The sequence below is a fragment of the Mastigoproctus giganteus genome, chromosome 12 (assembly GCF_048544385.1).
Source record: "Mastigoproctus giganteus isolate SK-2022 chromosome 12, ASM4854438v1, whole genome shotgun sequence".
NCBI classification, from domain to species: domain Eukaryota; kingdom Metazoa; phylum Arthropoda; class Arachnida; order Uropygi; family Thelyphonidae; genus Mastigoproctus; species Mastigoproctus giganteus.
This window is the reverse complement of record NC_143586.1, coordinates 170,280,646-170,296,849: the sequence shown is the minus strand read 5'-3', so window position 1 is coordinate 170,296,849 and position 16,204 is coordinate 170,280,646. Positions and strand designations below refer to the sequence as shown.

At 39.6% G+C, this 16,204-nt stretch overlaps 1 protein-coding gene across 1 annotated transcript in view; it reads right to left on the bottom strand.

The window, feature by feature from the left end:
* Abcd3 (ATP binding cassette subfamily D member Pmp70) overlaps positions 1–16,204 on the bottom strand; it is a 461,674-nt gene that overhangs the window by 159,787 nt on the left and 285,683 nt on the right. The window contains exon 16 of the mRNA XM_090386468.1: positions 9,638–9,830. Coding sequence (XP_090242594.1) covers positions 9,638–9,830 — 193 coding nt within the window. The remainder of the gene's footprint in view (positions 1–9,637; positions 9,831–16,204) is intronic.

Here is a 16,204-nt window from a genome sequence, read left to right as displayed (position 1 = left end):
AGATATCAATGGACACTGCTCGTCGTGGACTAATGTTATTAGTGGAGTCCCTCAGGGCTCAGTGTTGGGTCCATTATTGTTTTCTGTATTCATAAATGATATTGATGAGGGTATATCAAGCTTAATGTCGAAGTTTGCAGACGATACAAAGGTAGGCAGGGTTGTCAAGGACACTACTGACACTATGCTGCTGCAACAGGATCTGGAAAGGTTGAGCAGATGGGCTGAGAGGTGGCAAATGAAGCTTAACATTGACAAATGTAAAGTACTACACATGGGAAACAGCAATCCCAGAGCAATGTATCAACTCTGTGGTACTACACTGACAGTGGTAGAGAATGAAAGGGACCTGGGGGTGGTTGTGCAGTCAGATATGAAGTTCTCTGAGCAGTGCAGACGGGCTGCAAGAGTAGCTCATGGTGTATTGTCAATGATATATAGGAATTTTTCTAGCAGGGATAAGGAGGTGATTATTCCCTTGTATAAGGCAATGGTCAGGCCACACCTAGAGTATTATATACAGGTCTGGAGGCCTCATTTCAAGAAGGATGTAGAGCTGTTGGAACGAGTACAGAGAAGGGCAACAAGATTAGTGAATGGAACAAAGGGGTGCTCTTACGAAGAAAGGCTTAAGTTTTGCAAATTACAGTGTCTGGAGACTAGGCACCATCGAGGTGATCTGATAGAGGTGTATAAGGCCTTGAATGGTTTGAGTATGCTCAATGCTGATGGGATTCTTCCTCTCGCTCAGAATAATCACCTGAGAGGGCATAAATTCAAATTGAGGAAAGACAGATGTAGGATAGACGTGCGGAAATTTGCCTTTAGCCAGCGGGTGGTTGGTTGGTGGAACAGACTTCCATCCCTTGTCATGGAAGTTGATAGCCTAAATAAGTTTAAGGCTCAGTTGGACAGGTATTTTGAACGAACAGAGGGGTGAAGTGGAAGTGGGTTTTTTTTTTTTTTTTTTTTTTGGCTGATGCTGCATAAGCTTGCTTTCTTGCATCAAATGCCTCTACTAATGGTAATGCTAAAGACGATTTTGTAATAACTGGGAGGAAAGTGGAGGAGAAATTGTTGAAGATAAACATAAGAAAGGCAACTGGGGTGGAATGGGATCTATCCAGTTATATTAAAGGAGGCGGCAAAGAAAGTAAGCAAACCCTTAGCCATAATCATGAGAGCTTCCTTGGATTCAGGGGTGGTACCCATGGATTGGAGATGTGCAAATGTGACTCCAATTCACGAAGGAGGATCATAGGGAGACAAGTAATTATAGATCTGTTAGTTTAACTTCTGTTCCAGGGAAATTAATGGAGGCACTGGTTAAAGAAGTACTACAGGATCATCTAGACAAGACTTCAGTTATAGCTCAGACACACATCATGGTTTTGTTAAGGGGAAGTCTTGTCTGATCAATTTGATTGGATACTATGATGTGGTCACAGAGCAAGCGGATGCAGAGAATAACTTTGATATCATATATTTGGATATTAGAAAGGCTTTTGATACTGTTGCACATGGAAGACTGCTGCACAAATTGGAGCAGTGCGGCATTGGTGGCAAATTGCTTCTATGGATAAAGGGATGGTTGAGCAGGAAAAGACAGAGTGGTAATCAATGGACACTGCTCTTCGTGGACTAATTTTATTAGTGGAGTCCCTCAGGGTTTGGTGTTGGGTCCATTGTTGTTTTCTGTATTTATAAATGATTTTGATGATGGTATATCAGGCTTAATGTCCAAGTTTGCAGATGATACGAAGGTTGGCAGAGTTGTTAATGACATTAATGACAGTACGCTGCTGCAACAGTATCTAGAAAAGTTGAGCAGATGGGCTGAGAGGTGGCAAATGAAGTTAAACATTGACAAATGTAAAGTAATACATATGGGAAGCAGTAACCCCAGAGTAACATAACAACTCTGTGGTACTACATTGACTGTGACAGAGAATGAAAAGGACCTGAGGGGGGTGATTGTGCAGGCAGATATGAAGTTTTCTGAGCAGAGTAGATGGTCTGCAAGAGTAACTCATGGTGTCTTGTCAATGATATAAGGAATTTTTCTAGTAGGGATAAGGAGGTGTTTATCCCCTTGTATAAGGCAATGGTCAGACCACAAACGTGAGTACTGTATACAGTACTTAAGGTGCACTGGATCATTGTCTGGAGGTCTCATTTTAAGAAGGATGTAGAGCTGTTGGAACGAGAACGTAGAAGGGCAACAAGATTAGTGAATGGAAAAAAAGGGTTGCTCTTACGAAGAAAGGCTTAAGTTTTTCAGATTACAGTGCTTGGAGACTAGGCTGCGAGGTGATCTGATTGAGGTGTATAAAGCCCTGAATGGTTTTAGCATGCTCAATGCTGATGGGATTCTTCCTCTTGCTCAGAATAATCACCTGAGAGGGCATAAATTCAAATTGAGGAAAGACAGTTGTAGGATAGATGTATGGAAGGTATTATTGGCCATATGGTGCAAGGAAGCCTGAGACTTATGCTGCATCAGCCAAAAAAAACAAAAAAAAAAAACAACAAATTCTCTCTTTACCCTGAAAGAGAGAGAGAGAGAGAGAGAGAGAGAGAGAGAGAGAGAGAGAGAGAGAGTTTGTTTGTTATTTGGTTTTTAGGAGCATTAGCAACTAAGGCCATATTGCTCTGGGATATGCGGTGGTCATTCCCTGACCTTTCCGCATCCTCCATATATGGTGGTGACGGGCTCGAACCCCGGTCTAATCAAGAAGCGTGTGCTACGCACTGCTGCTCCTTCCCACCTGGCTATGGAAGCGCCTGAGAGAGAGAGAGAGGGGGGGGGGAGTAGAAGGGAATCACCAAGAAAGCAAGAAAGAGAAAGATGATGATATCCAGCTCAGAAACCTGGGTTTGCCAAGCCCATACTCACCAAATGTGAGTCCCTGGGTTTAGCAGCAGGTAGTTGATTGGTGGACTGCCATCTTTTGTTGGGGAAGTGGATAGCCTAAATGAATTTAAGGCTGAGCTGGACAGGTATTTGGAACGAATGGAGGGGTTAAATCGGAGCTTTTTTTTTTTTTTTTTTTAATTTGGGCTGATGCTGCATAAGCATGCTTTCTTGCATCATATGCCTCTACTAATGCTCATGCTGATTGGAACATGGAAGAGGACTTTGCATCGCAGATGCAGGGACCATACAGGACATCCTACAGAACTTTAATAATATCCATGCAAGATTAAGCTTTACACCAGAATCCGAAAATCATTACATTTAAATTTCACCCTCGCACGGGTTATGAACAATATTGAATTCAGCATATACAGAAAAGCCACCAACACTCGAATGCTTCTTCATTACAATAGCTATCACCCCCTTCACCTATAAAACATCCATTATCCTAAATCAATTTCTCAATGCCTACTAATACTCAACATCTGGATCAGCCCAAAACACAGAAATAGTAGTAGTAGTAGTAGTAGTAGTGGCATGTGATGCAAGAAAGCAAGTGTATGAGCTTATGCAGCATCAGCCAAAAAAAAAAAAAAAAACACCATTTCCAAATGCCTGTCCAGTTCCTCCTTATATTTATTTAACCTATCAACTTCCACAACGACAGATGGAAGTTTATTCCAGCAATTAACCACCCTCTGGCTAAAGGCACATTTCCGCACATCTATTCTACATCTGTCTTTTCTTAATTTGAATTTATGCCCCCTTAGGTTCGTAATCTGAACAAGTGGGAGGATCCCATCAGAATTCAGCGTGCTCAATCCATTCAAGACCTTATACACTTCAATCAGATCACCGCGCAGGTGCCTAGTCTCCAGTCACTGCAATTTGTAGAATTTAAGCCTCTCTTCTTAAGATGATCCCTTCATTCCCCTCATCAATCTTGTTGCCCTTCTCTGTACACGCTCAAGCAAATCTACATCCTTCATAAAATGAGGCCTTCAGACCTGTACTCAGTACAATCACCTCCTTTTCCTGCTAGCAAAATTCCTATATATCAATGACAAAACCCCATGACCTGGCCTGGCAGCCTGTCTGCATTGCTCAGAAAACTTCATATCTGACTGCACAATTACTCCCAGGTCTTTTTCATTTTCTACCACCTTAAGTGTAGTACCACACAGTTAGTACGTTTCTCTGGGGTTACTTCTACCCATATGCAGTACTTTGCATTTGTCAAGGTTAAACTTCAGTTGCCACTTGTTAGCCCATCTGCCCAAATTATCTAGATCCTGTTGCAGTAGCACACTGCCATTACTGTCATTAACAACCCTGCCAACCTTTGTATCATCTGCAAACTTCGACACTAAGCCTGATATACCTTCATCAATATCATTGATAAATATACAAAACAACAGAGGACCCAACACCGAACCCTGTGGGACTCCACTAATAACATTAGTCCACGAAGAACAGCACCCATTAATTATCACCCTCTGTCTTCTCCCACTCAACCATCCTTTTATCCATTGTAGTAACTTACCCTGAATACCATTCTGCTCCAATTTGTACAATAGTCTTTCATGCGCAACAGTGTCAAAAGTATTGTAAAAATATCAACGTTAATCAATAAGTTCTGTTCGAAGCAGGTAACTATATCATAAGAAATTACAATTCAGTTATAACGCGGATATCCTGTTAGTAGGGAAGCCCGTTAGCTGGCGCCGTCTGTTAAAGACTTCTTTTGCAAATGCTTGGAAATTTTAAAAGTTGTTTTATTTGCAATTAAGCCAGGTTCATTTCCAGGAGAAAAATAACGAGTTGAAGCTGAGATTTGTTGCCGAAGGTCTTGGCAGACTGGGCAAGCTTAAATCATGTGTTGCCATTCCTCGATGTCACCGCATAAGCAAGAATCTGTAGAGGTGAAATTAAACTGTAGGAGCTTTGCATTCAATGATCCATGTCCTGATATTAAGTATGATGTGCAGAAACTGGGAGAGAATCATTTTTGTACAATGCTGAAACAGGTAAATGAAATATCAGGTATAAACGACTTAGTAACGATACCTTTAGTAGATAAGGACCACCTGGATTGCCAACAGTTGGTGAGAAGATTCCAGAATTTCTCATTTTCTTCCGGTCAGCAGTTGGATCAATAGTAATATTTATGAAGGTAATGAACATGTGTATATGTATAGAACGGCACCTAGAACGTTTGTTCAACTCCGCCTCGTGCCTCTGTGAAGACGACACACAAACATACACCGACATATTTCTGGCCCTTTTATAGTTGATACTGGGGGGAATTTTAAACGTTTCGTCAATTGGGATGTAGTTAATCGATCGCAGGCGGAGAAAGTGGAGTTTTCCCAGGGGTATAATTATTTATATAGACATAACATAACATTTAGATTAATACAAACCGTATTCATCTAAATTATCATTGGAAATGGCTCACCATGACTTCAGTAGCCAATGCACAAAAACTTGCAGAGCAAGCAGCTTATTTGAGTAAGTCTCTTTATATTATTTTTATTTATTTATTTATTTTATTATTATTTATTTTTATTGAGAAAACTGTATTTTCGAACTTTATTTCCTATTGGTGATGGTGCGTGCGCTAAGCGCAAAGGCAACTAGGGTTTTGAGGCGTCGCGCATTATGCTTTTATTAGTGTGACTTCAGTCAATTTTCTCGGCGAAAATTCCAACTTTATGGAAAATAAAACCATGCAACAAAGGGCCTCTAGGGTAAGTACAGTAGTTTTTGCCCTCCCACGCCGTATGGAAAAAGCATACGGGATTGCTTTTTCCAGGCGGCAAGGAACCAAGCCGACCGTCTTGACAGGATTGCTTTTGCAATCCTGTCAAGACGGTCGAATCCCGCCTTGACGGGAGAAACTTTTATGGCTTTTTTGAACAACGTGGCCAGTCAATGGGCCTCGGGCAGAAGTTGTAGTAGGGTTTCAGGAGCATCAGGACTAAGGCCATATTGCTTCGTATATATTGTCTGTAAACTGCGTGTGTTCTGAGGTCGATTTTTTTTGGACGAAAAACCCGAGCTTACGGGAGAAAAAAACCATGCTACTTTCGCCTGAGATCGACTAACTCAGCCACGTTGTGAAAAAGACCCATAAAAACTCCTCGCATCATCGATGGGAGGATTTGAACTCAGGTCTTTTCAACCCGGTGTGGGAAGGACGGTAATCCTACCAACTGTGCTATCCACGAGAGCAGGTCTCAGTCGGCAGTTGCGGAATGTTATCTCCTAGAAACACAGATTTTTCTTCCAGCATAGGCAAATATAGAAACCGACTACAGTAAATACAAAGTTTGCCAGCCATCTTAGGACCTGATTGAGGTGTATAAGGCACTGAAGGAAACCAGTAAAATGAACGTGGGAAGTATATTTTCATTGATAGGAGAGAAAATCGAAGGTATGCAAATATAAAAATATATTCAAATACTGTAGTTCAATAAATCATTATATTTTTAAATCACAAATACAACATTCCTATACAGTTCAGATGGGCTAAGAGTATTATTTTCGATTCCTCATTGAACACAATCTCTATTTTGACAATAACTTTGTTTTTAACACAATAAAATCTCACTTTAATAAACTAATGGGGATTAGGCATCCGCTAACTTCGAGCATTCTTTAAACTCGAAAGAAGTAGTCACCGACGTTGCTAGACCGTTATGAAAAAGTGGTGCGCTATGAAATTTAAAAAAAAAATGTATTTTACTACATTTATTGTGATTGTGGAAGAAGAAGAGTTTGAAATTTTGCTGTATTGTATAGTGGCAGTGGAAACTCTGAATTAAGCTTATTCAGAGTCTGAAGAACTCCGAAGTACACACGCTGGAAAATCGGATGGCTCCTTTCTGATGCCGAATATGCTAGGCATGCTGAGGGAAGGTGATAGTGAGAAAATTTCTGGTTTCCTGGTACTCTTTTGTTGTCAAAATACATTTTAAATGATGGTGAATACCATCAGTTCATGCTACTATCGCCTGAGACCGACTAACTCAGCCACGTCGTGAAAAAGGCCCATAAAAATTCCTCACGTCATCGACAGGATTCGAACTCAGGTCTTTTCCACTCGGTGTGGGGAGTACGTCACCTGGTCCCATACAGATGGAAACACTGGTTCAGTGGACGCTTTCAATAATTTTCGAATTCCGTCAAAGTGAGGGCTTAACGCTATATGTACACTGGTATGCAAAACTTAAGGACCAACACTAGTTCTAAAGGTTACAACCACAAAATCTGTACTTAAGGTACCCTTTGCTGATGAGAGTAGATTCAGTCTCAGCAGCGATTCTGGACGTCAGCTAGAAGGTTGGCACACAATATTGCCCCGCAAACATCACTGAAAGGGATCGATATGGCGGTCGAGGTGTTCTTGTCTGGGGAGACATTATCTTGAATGTGCGTCTGTTCCGAGGTGCGATTGGCTCCGAGTTCGTGTTTATGGATGATAACGCCATCCCCCATCGCACTGCAGCTATTGATATGCTTTTGGAAAGGAAGGAAATTGTTCGTATGGATTGGCCTGCCCATTCCACGATATAAATCCCATCGAACACATATGGGACGCTCTGGGGAGACGCCTAGCGGCACATCCACACCCACCAGAAAATGTTCACTAGCTGAAGATGGCGCTGACAGAGGAATGGACGATGTTACCGCAAGAACTTATCAACAACATTGTTCTAAGTATGGACAGACGGTGCAAAGCGTGCATTGACATTAGGGGTGGCCGTATCTCCTGCTGAGGACCACCTCTTCCCTTTATTCCATCTTTGGCAGTGATGCATCTGTATCATGGCAGCCAGTACTATGTTGCCATTTTTGAATAAAGTCCCTCTGTACCGTTTTGTTTCCATTGTTGTGTCGGTGTTGTCTCCTTCATCATTTCTGTACCTCACGAGGTTCCTTTGTGGTATGCTTTTCCCATATCTAGGCCACTCCTATGAGAAGCTACAGGTGAAAACCTGACTGGTCCTTAAATTTTGTATACCAGTGTATTTTCAAAGCAATAATTAGTCACGGTTTCTATTAGATTAGGTTTAGCATTATATTTAAATTAAATATCGATATCTGACTTCATTGCAGCAAATGGTTAAGAATTCAGTATTAAAATTCAGGGTAAGTTATGGAATTACGAGGGAGAAATAGGATAGCTACTTAAAAACTTTGCACTGTAATATTACAAAATGCATTTTTGACTTTAATTCAATCAGAGTGTAATTTAATTTTTAATTAAGGCAGATTTAATTTTAGTTTTTAGTTTATGCAGTGTAGACCGCACTTCGATCACCCTTGTTTCTGTGTGTGTGTGTGTGTGTGTGTGTGTGTGTGTGTGTGTGTGTGTGTGTGTGTGTGTGTGTGTGTGTACAAACACTAAGAAACAGATTTCCAAATAGAGGTTACCCCCCTATCTATTATAAATGAAATAAGGTTACAAGCAAAAAACAGATTGCATAATACCTCTCCATTTATCAAAAATAATAACATAAAAAAAAAATATTTTATTGGTTTACTGTATACTAAACAATGGTTCAAACAACTAAATAGTATTTTCGAAGACACACAATTCAAAATCATAGCCAAACCCACAACAAAACTACATGCTGCCCTTAAAAATCACGCAGTCCAATCCTCTTCCAGGTTCCAATTAAATGATCTAGTCTACAATGTATCTTGCCAGGATTACAACTCCTCATACCAGGGATCCACTCGTACACTCAATACGAGAATGAGACAACATTCAACATCTGTCCTTTCATCCTACTCCTTGGCTTCGGAACTCTTATTCCATGTGATCATGAAGGCCACGCCTTTCTATTTAGTGAAGCAAAAATTTTCAGCATACAATATGATTACACCAAACTATTAATTTAGGAAATACTTGAAATTAAATTACATCAAAATTCAGTCAATTTACGTCGCCCCCTACCCCATCTCAGATGAATGGTCCTTCGTGCACATGTGCCAGGATTGCAACTAATCTCCATGCTATAAAATTCCATTGCAACACCTGCGGTTTCACTTTCCTGTGATCATGACCCTGATTAAAAAGCCCCTTTTGCTTCAGGGAAGTAACAAAATTCTTTAGTTTCTTAATGTTTCAGGGGAGTCAATGTTTATTTTTTAATATTAGTTTTTAAAGTGTTAAAAGTATGGATTCATTATTTATTTGGTTTCAAAGCATTTAAATTGTTTTTAAAATACGGACGTATTGTATTCTCTCACTCAAAGGTGGTGATTCAATGTCTTTTTGGGTCGGGCTTGGGATCCACAAGCCTCCGATTCCGTGGTGCATTGGAGCATTGATTTTGTCTACAAGGGTGTGGAATACAAATCAATTATTTGTATAGTTTTCCTACAATGGAGAGTATCAGCACTGAAGTGTTCTACAAGATATCCAGAGGTATTTCTTCCATTTCTTAACTAATTGATTTATAACATAGAAAAGTATCGAATCTTTGCTGCTCTGTTATCTATTATTTAAATACATTACACTAAATAACACATACTATGTTCATTGTTTCCACTCATTACTGATTTTGTCCAGTGGCATAGTACATGGTCACAGTGCTCCTTTACTGATTTTCACAGTCACCACACATACCTGAGCTCTCCATATAAATTTTTATACAATAAATTTATGAGCAATTTAATGCGCTTCTTGAAATAAGTATAGTATAATACCATTATGTCCTCTCTGTTTATCTGATATCATTGAACGCACATAATGACCCATGCTGATATCCTGAAGAACATTCATCAACTGTGTGATGCGGGCAGTAAATCCAGCTAATCGAGTCAGCTCTCTTCCTGCTAATACCAATCGGCCAATTGCTTCAGCTAACTTCACCAGCATTCTTCCACTTTTATAATATGACTGGAATAAAATAATATACTTAAATGGAAATACTTTTTTTAATATCAAAAAGAAAAATCATCAGGAGTATAGGTTATAATAAAAATGACTTATTCAATATTTGAGCAATATTAAATTTTTAGTATGACTTTCAGAATTAAATAAAGCAAGTTTTTAAGTTCCAAATTTAGCATTAGCATTAGTAGAGGTATATGATGCAAGAAAGCAAGCTAATGCAGCATCAGCCAAAAAAAAAAAAAACCTGTTCCCATTTCACCCCCTCCATTCGTTCCAAATACCTGTCCAGCTCAACCTTAAATTTATTTGGGCTATCAACTTCCACAACAAAAGATAGAAGTCTGTTCCGCCAATCAACTACCCGCTGGCTAAAGGCAAACTTCTGCACATCTATCCTACAACTGTCTTCATTACAATCAATGAAATTTGTAGCTATCAGTGTGTGTGCACGTGCACTCGCAGGAGTGCAAAGGAATTGTTGGCAGTTAAATATTCATATTTATTTTTGTATCAACCAGCTAAGTAACAAATTTTAGTAAGCCAACTTTTGAAAAGCTTATTTAATGTTTTGTAAAACCTCAGGATTACACTGTGCATGTGTGTGCAACAGTGTTTATGTATATGCTCACCCAATCACACTCTTATCCTCAGATGAATAATCACAGGGAAAAAAAAAAAAAAAATTACACTATTCAAGGTAACAAATTACTCAAGAAACGTTACCCATAAAAGAGAAGGGTAGAAGAGTCAAGACAAGTGGCATGCTTCAGTACCTGTTTAACCCTTTAGAGCAGTGGTTCTTAACCTACACTGCAGCCTGAATTCCTTTGATTCTCAAAATATGTACTCCCACCCCATATCAAAAATCATTGAGGTAGTGTTCTTTAAAACACATAATATAATAAATCATAATGTATCAAAATTATAGAATACATTAAAAATTACCTACTTTTTTTAAAGTTTTCTAGCACAGCAACTATTCAAGAAATGAGGAACTTTTTTTTTAAATTTCCTTAAATGTGAGTGATGTCACATAGTCATCACTCATATTTAAGTGTTTCTGGCTTGTTTTCATATAGAAAATGACAATCCCATCTCACAAACATATGTAGTTGCAAATGGCACAAGGATTTCTAAGCACTGCCTTCGCCAATTGTGCAAACTTCATCTCAAACTCCATTTTAGATTCATCCATTGGTTTGTAATTCAATGAGAGCATCTTTCATCAAATCACTATTGTTGTTGGAATCCAAGTTAAAATGAATGGATCTAGTATCCATTTTCTTTGCTACATCAAGGGCTCCAGTGGAAAAATGTTCTTGTAACGAGATTCAACTCTTGAAAATGCTTTATCACTTCAGTTGCAATGGTTATTCCTTATTTTCCAAATTAGCTATTTTTTAGCGTAAAAAGTTAGTAAAAATTTCTTTTCTCAACATGCTGCTTCATCCAAACTGAAAGTTCCTGAATAAAAGTAGATAACTTCACTCTTGCCTTAATCACATTCATGGCATGTTTTTTATTTTATTATTATTATTAATAGCCATATGGTGCAAGGAAGCCTGATGCTTATGCTGCACCTGGCAAAAAAAAAAAAAATTCCCGAGTTACCCTGAGAGAGAGAGAGAGAGAGAGATAAAAGTAGAAAGGAATCACCAAGAAAGAGAAGAATGATGATATCCAGCTCAGGACCCTGGGTTTGCCAAGCCCATACTCACCAGATGTGAGCATGTGGATACTTCAACGACTACTCATCTCAGCTGCCCTAATTATTTGCTCTACGATTCTTTTCACTTTCAAGATGAAACCTTGAGCATATGTCCACTATGATATTCCTTTTAAAAGCTGTCCTCCTCATCTGGAATCTCCTATATAGTTGGAGTCTGGGTCTCCAATTTATAGTTGGAGTCTGGGTGCGAGGTTAGCCTGTGCGGTCGTAGCTCCTTGAAGCTCTTGGAACAGAGAAGTTTTTCCTGATTTATTTTCTGATTTATTAGTTAAATTGTCATATTAACTTATTTTCTAGAGTAGCTTTATATTCCTAGTTACGATACTTAGTTTAAAGTTTAACTTAGACAGAGATTCTGTAGGTGTTACTTAGTATCGGTAACGGTATCAAATCCATGTGTTACAAATTGAACGAGAGGTCTTTTTTTTTTAACCAAATTTAGTCGATTTATTAACCAATTGTTATATCAAATTATCTTCTATAAGTAGATTATAGACCTAGTCAGGATCCTTAGTTTATTCTAAATTGAGATAGCGAGATTTGGAAGCTAATCAATACTTACGAGTCCGTAGAAGTATCGTTCGAGAATTCCCGCCATTTTTACACAATAGCATAAGCTTAGTGTAGTATAGTGCATAATATAATATTGTCAATTAATCAGTAAATCTATTAATCTTGATAAACTTTATTGTCAATTAAATTGTATTTTTAACTCTATATAACGACTTAATCGTAACAAATAATTAATACATAACTATAGTGGTACACGTGATACAGAAGTTGTATAAAGGGAACTCGTAGAAAACACTAGATACCGAAAAAATATATATATAACATAACTGTTTTGGGATATAACTTAAGGATTTAATTTTTGTTTTGAAATTTTATTGAATTAAATCGGAATCATGACTCTGACCAGAGCAGCAAAGCAAAAGGCTCAAGCTAATGGGAGTGCTGTGGTTCAGGGGAGAACTGAGGGGGGCAGTTGCCCTCTTAATCACAGTCTTTTAAAATGCACTGTTTGCTTGATGTTTGCGGAGCAGTCGGGTAAGGGACATGATACTGCCAAGGGGGATGTCTTTGTGTGTGCACGATGTAAGGAGTGCAAGGAAATCAGGCGACAACTCAGCGTTGTTATGGGCCTTTATGAGAGCTTGAAGGACAGGGTGGATGCCCTCGAAGGAAATAAATTGAGGGGCCCATCAAGCTCTCAGCTGCCCACATCAATGTCAGAGCTTGCACTTGGTCATCACGCAACACAAAGGCGGCCCCCTAGGCAGAATGCGCTGGTCCCACAGGAACTAGTAGTTGTTGGTGACTCTATTGTCAGGGAATTAGGGTTGAATTTGAAAGTGTCTGCAATTCTACCCAGACACGATAGGAGGGAGTATATGATGAGAGCCTTGTCGATCAATTCGGCCCTGGAGGGATTGTGCAAGGCTCAAGGGGTAGAATTTTTTTCAGCCTGGACTGCACTTGTTAACAGGAGAGATTGCTTCTACGGGGAGGGGATACACTTAAATAGAAAGGGTGCAAGAATTTTTGCTGATGCTGTCGAGGCAGTGTTAGGTGGGTCGGAAAACTGCTAGTTGGGGGGGATACAAGGACTAATAGATTAACAGTAGCCACTGGCAGAGGTGGAAGTGATTCTTGCACGGCTTCTTTTGAAATGAGCAGAAGCCTGAAAAACAAGATGCAGGATATTTCAGAGACTTCTGGGAGTCATTGCGGTACAAGAAAACACATGGGTTGTGTTAGGGTAGCTAAGAATAGAAACAGGTGCATGTATACCTGCGTGTACACCAATACTAGGAGTTTGGTAAATAAATTTGATGAATTTGAGGTATTGCTCAAAACATCAAAGGCAGATATTGTTGGGATATCAGAGACGTGGTGTCACACTGCGGAACTGGAATTTGGGGAATACAATGTGTATAGAAAGGATAGACAGGACAGGAGGGGAGGAGGGGTTATGCTATTAATTAAGAAACACAAAGTCCAAGGAAGTGAAGCCAGTCGACATCGATGGACAGGGCGGTGTCGAGTCAGTTTGGTGTGACATAAGCATAGGGAAATCAAAATTGAGAGTAGGAGTGTGTATAGGTCTAATGACTCTGATGAGTATAATAAGATATTGTACAGGGAAATAGAGTGGGCCAGTAAATCAGAGAGTCTTATAATGGGGGACTTTAATTTACCAGATATTGACTGGAATTTGTGGATTGGTCACTCGCACACTAGCAAGGCTTTTGTGGATTTATTGGATGATTGTTTTCTACATCAGCATGTTCGTGAGGCAACAAGAGGGAGCAATACTCTTGATCTGATTATCAGTAGTGATTCTTCATGCATTAAGAATCTGCAGATAAATGAACCACTAGGTGGCAGTGATCACAGTGTGTTGAAGTGGGATTTACTCAAGGAGGTAACTACCATCAGAGGTAAAGGGAAGGGTTTTTGTTTTCGTAAAGGCGACTATGATGGTCTGAGACAGTATTTAAATTCTATACAGTGGGACCAACTGATGATGTTACCAACAGCAAACTCAAAATGGGAAGCATTCAAGGAACTAATCTTGGAGGCTACCAGGCTTTACATACCAACTAAGAAATATTGTTCAAGGTTTAGGCCTAAATGGTTGTCAGATGAACTAATGAGACATGTGGCAGAGAAGAAAAATGCATGGGATACATACAAATTAATGGGTGACATGGAAGCCTATGATAGATATAAGTTGGTCTGTAACCAAGTCACAATGGAGATTAGGCAGGCAAAGGCAGACTACGAAAAATCCTTGGCAAAGGATGCAAAGAAAAACAGAAAAGAGTTCTTTACATATTTAAACTCAAGAAGGAAAGGGATGAATCAGATTGGTCCACTGGATATTGATGGTTCAACAGTTGAGGATCCTGCTCAGGTGGCTAACAATCTAAATGTGTATTTTGCATCTACATTCACACATGAGGAGTTATTCAGGAAGGAGAATGATGTAGGTAAAGTAAACATTGGCAGTGAGCTGGATGATTTTGTAATAACTGAGAGGAAAGTGGAGGAGAGATTGTTGAGGATAAACATAAAAAAGGCACCCGGGGTGGATGGGATCTATCCAGTTATATTAAAGGAGGCAGCAAAGGAAGTAAGCAAACCCCTAGCCATAATTATGAGAGCTTCTTTGGACTCAGGGAAGGTACCCATAGACTGGAGATGTGCAAATGTAACCCCAATTCACAAAGGAGGATCAAAGGCTGACACAAGTAATTATAGATCTGTTAGTTTAACTTCTGTTCCAGGTAAATTAATGGAGGCACTGGTTAAAGAAGCACTGCAGGATCATCTAGACAAGAATTCAGTTATAGCTCAGACGCAGCATGGGTTTGTTAAGGGCAGGTCTTGCCTGACCAATTTGATTGGATACTATGATGTAGTCACAAAAGAACTGGATGCAGGGAATAACTTTGATATTATATATTTGGATCTTAGAAAGGCTTTTGATACTGTTGCACATGGAAGACTGCTGCACAAATTGGAGCAGTGTGGCATTGGAGGCAAATTGCTGCTATGGATAAGGGGATGGTTGAGTGGCAGAAGACAGAGAGTGGTAATCAATGGACACTGCTCAACGTGGACTAATGTTATTAGTGGAGTTCCTCAGGGTTCAGTGTTGGGTCCATTGTTGTTTTCGGTGTTTATGAATGATATTGATGATGGGATATCAAGTTTAATGTCCAAGTTTGCAGATGATACAAAGTTGGCAGGGTTGTTAAGGACACTACTGACGCTATGCTGCTGCAACAGGATCTGGAAAGGTTGAACAGATGGGCTGAGAGATAGCAAATGAAGTTTAACATTGACAAATGTAAAGTACTACATATGGGAAACAGTAACCCCAGAGCAACGTATCAACTCTGCGGTACTACACTGACAGTGGTGGAGAATGAAAAGGACCTGGGGGTAATTGTGCAGGCAGATATGAAGTTCTCTGAGCAGTGCAGACGAGTTGCAAGAGTAGCTCATGGTGTCTTGTCAATCATATACAGGAATTTTTCTAGCAGGGATAAGGAGGTGATTATTCCCTTGTATAAGGCAATGGTTAGGCCACATCTTGAGTACTGTATACAGGTCTGGAGGCCTCATTTCAAGAAGGATGTAGAGCTGCTGGAATGGGTACAGAGAAGGGCAACAAGATTAGTGAATGGAACAAAGGGTTGCTCTTACAAAGAAAGGCTTAAGTTTTGCAAATTACAGAGTCTGGAGACTAGGCACCAGCGAGGTGATCTGATAGAGGTGTATAAGGCTTTGAATGGTTTGTGCATGCTCAATGCTAATGGGATTCTTCATCTTGCTTAGAATAATCACCTCAGAGGGCATAAATTCAAATTGAGGAAGGACGGATGTCGGATAGATGTGCGGAAATTTGCCTTTGGCCAGCGGGTGGTTGGTTGGTGGAACCGACTTCCATCACTTGTTGTTGAAGTTGATAGCCTAAAAAAATTTAAAGCTCAACTGGACAGGTATTTCGAACAAACGGAGGGGTGAAATGGGAGTGGTGTGTGTTTTTTTTTTTTTTTTTTTTGGCTGATGCTGAATAAGCTTGCTTTCTTGCATCATATGCCTCTACTAATGCAAATGCTAATATTTTATTTCTTTC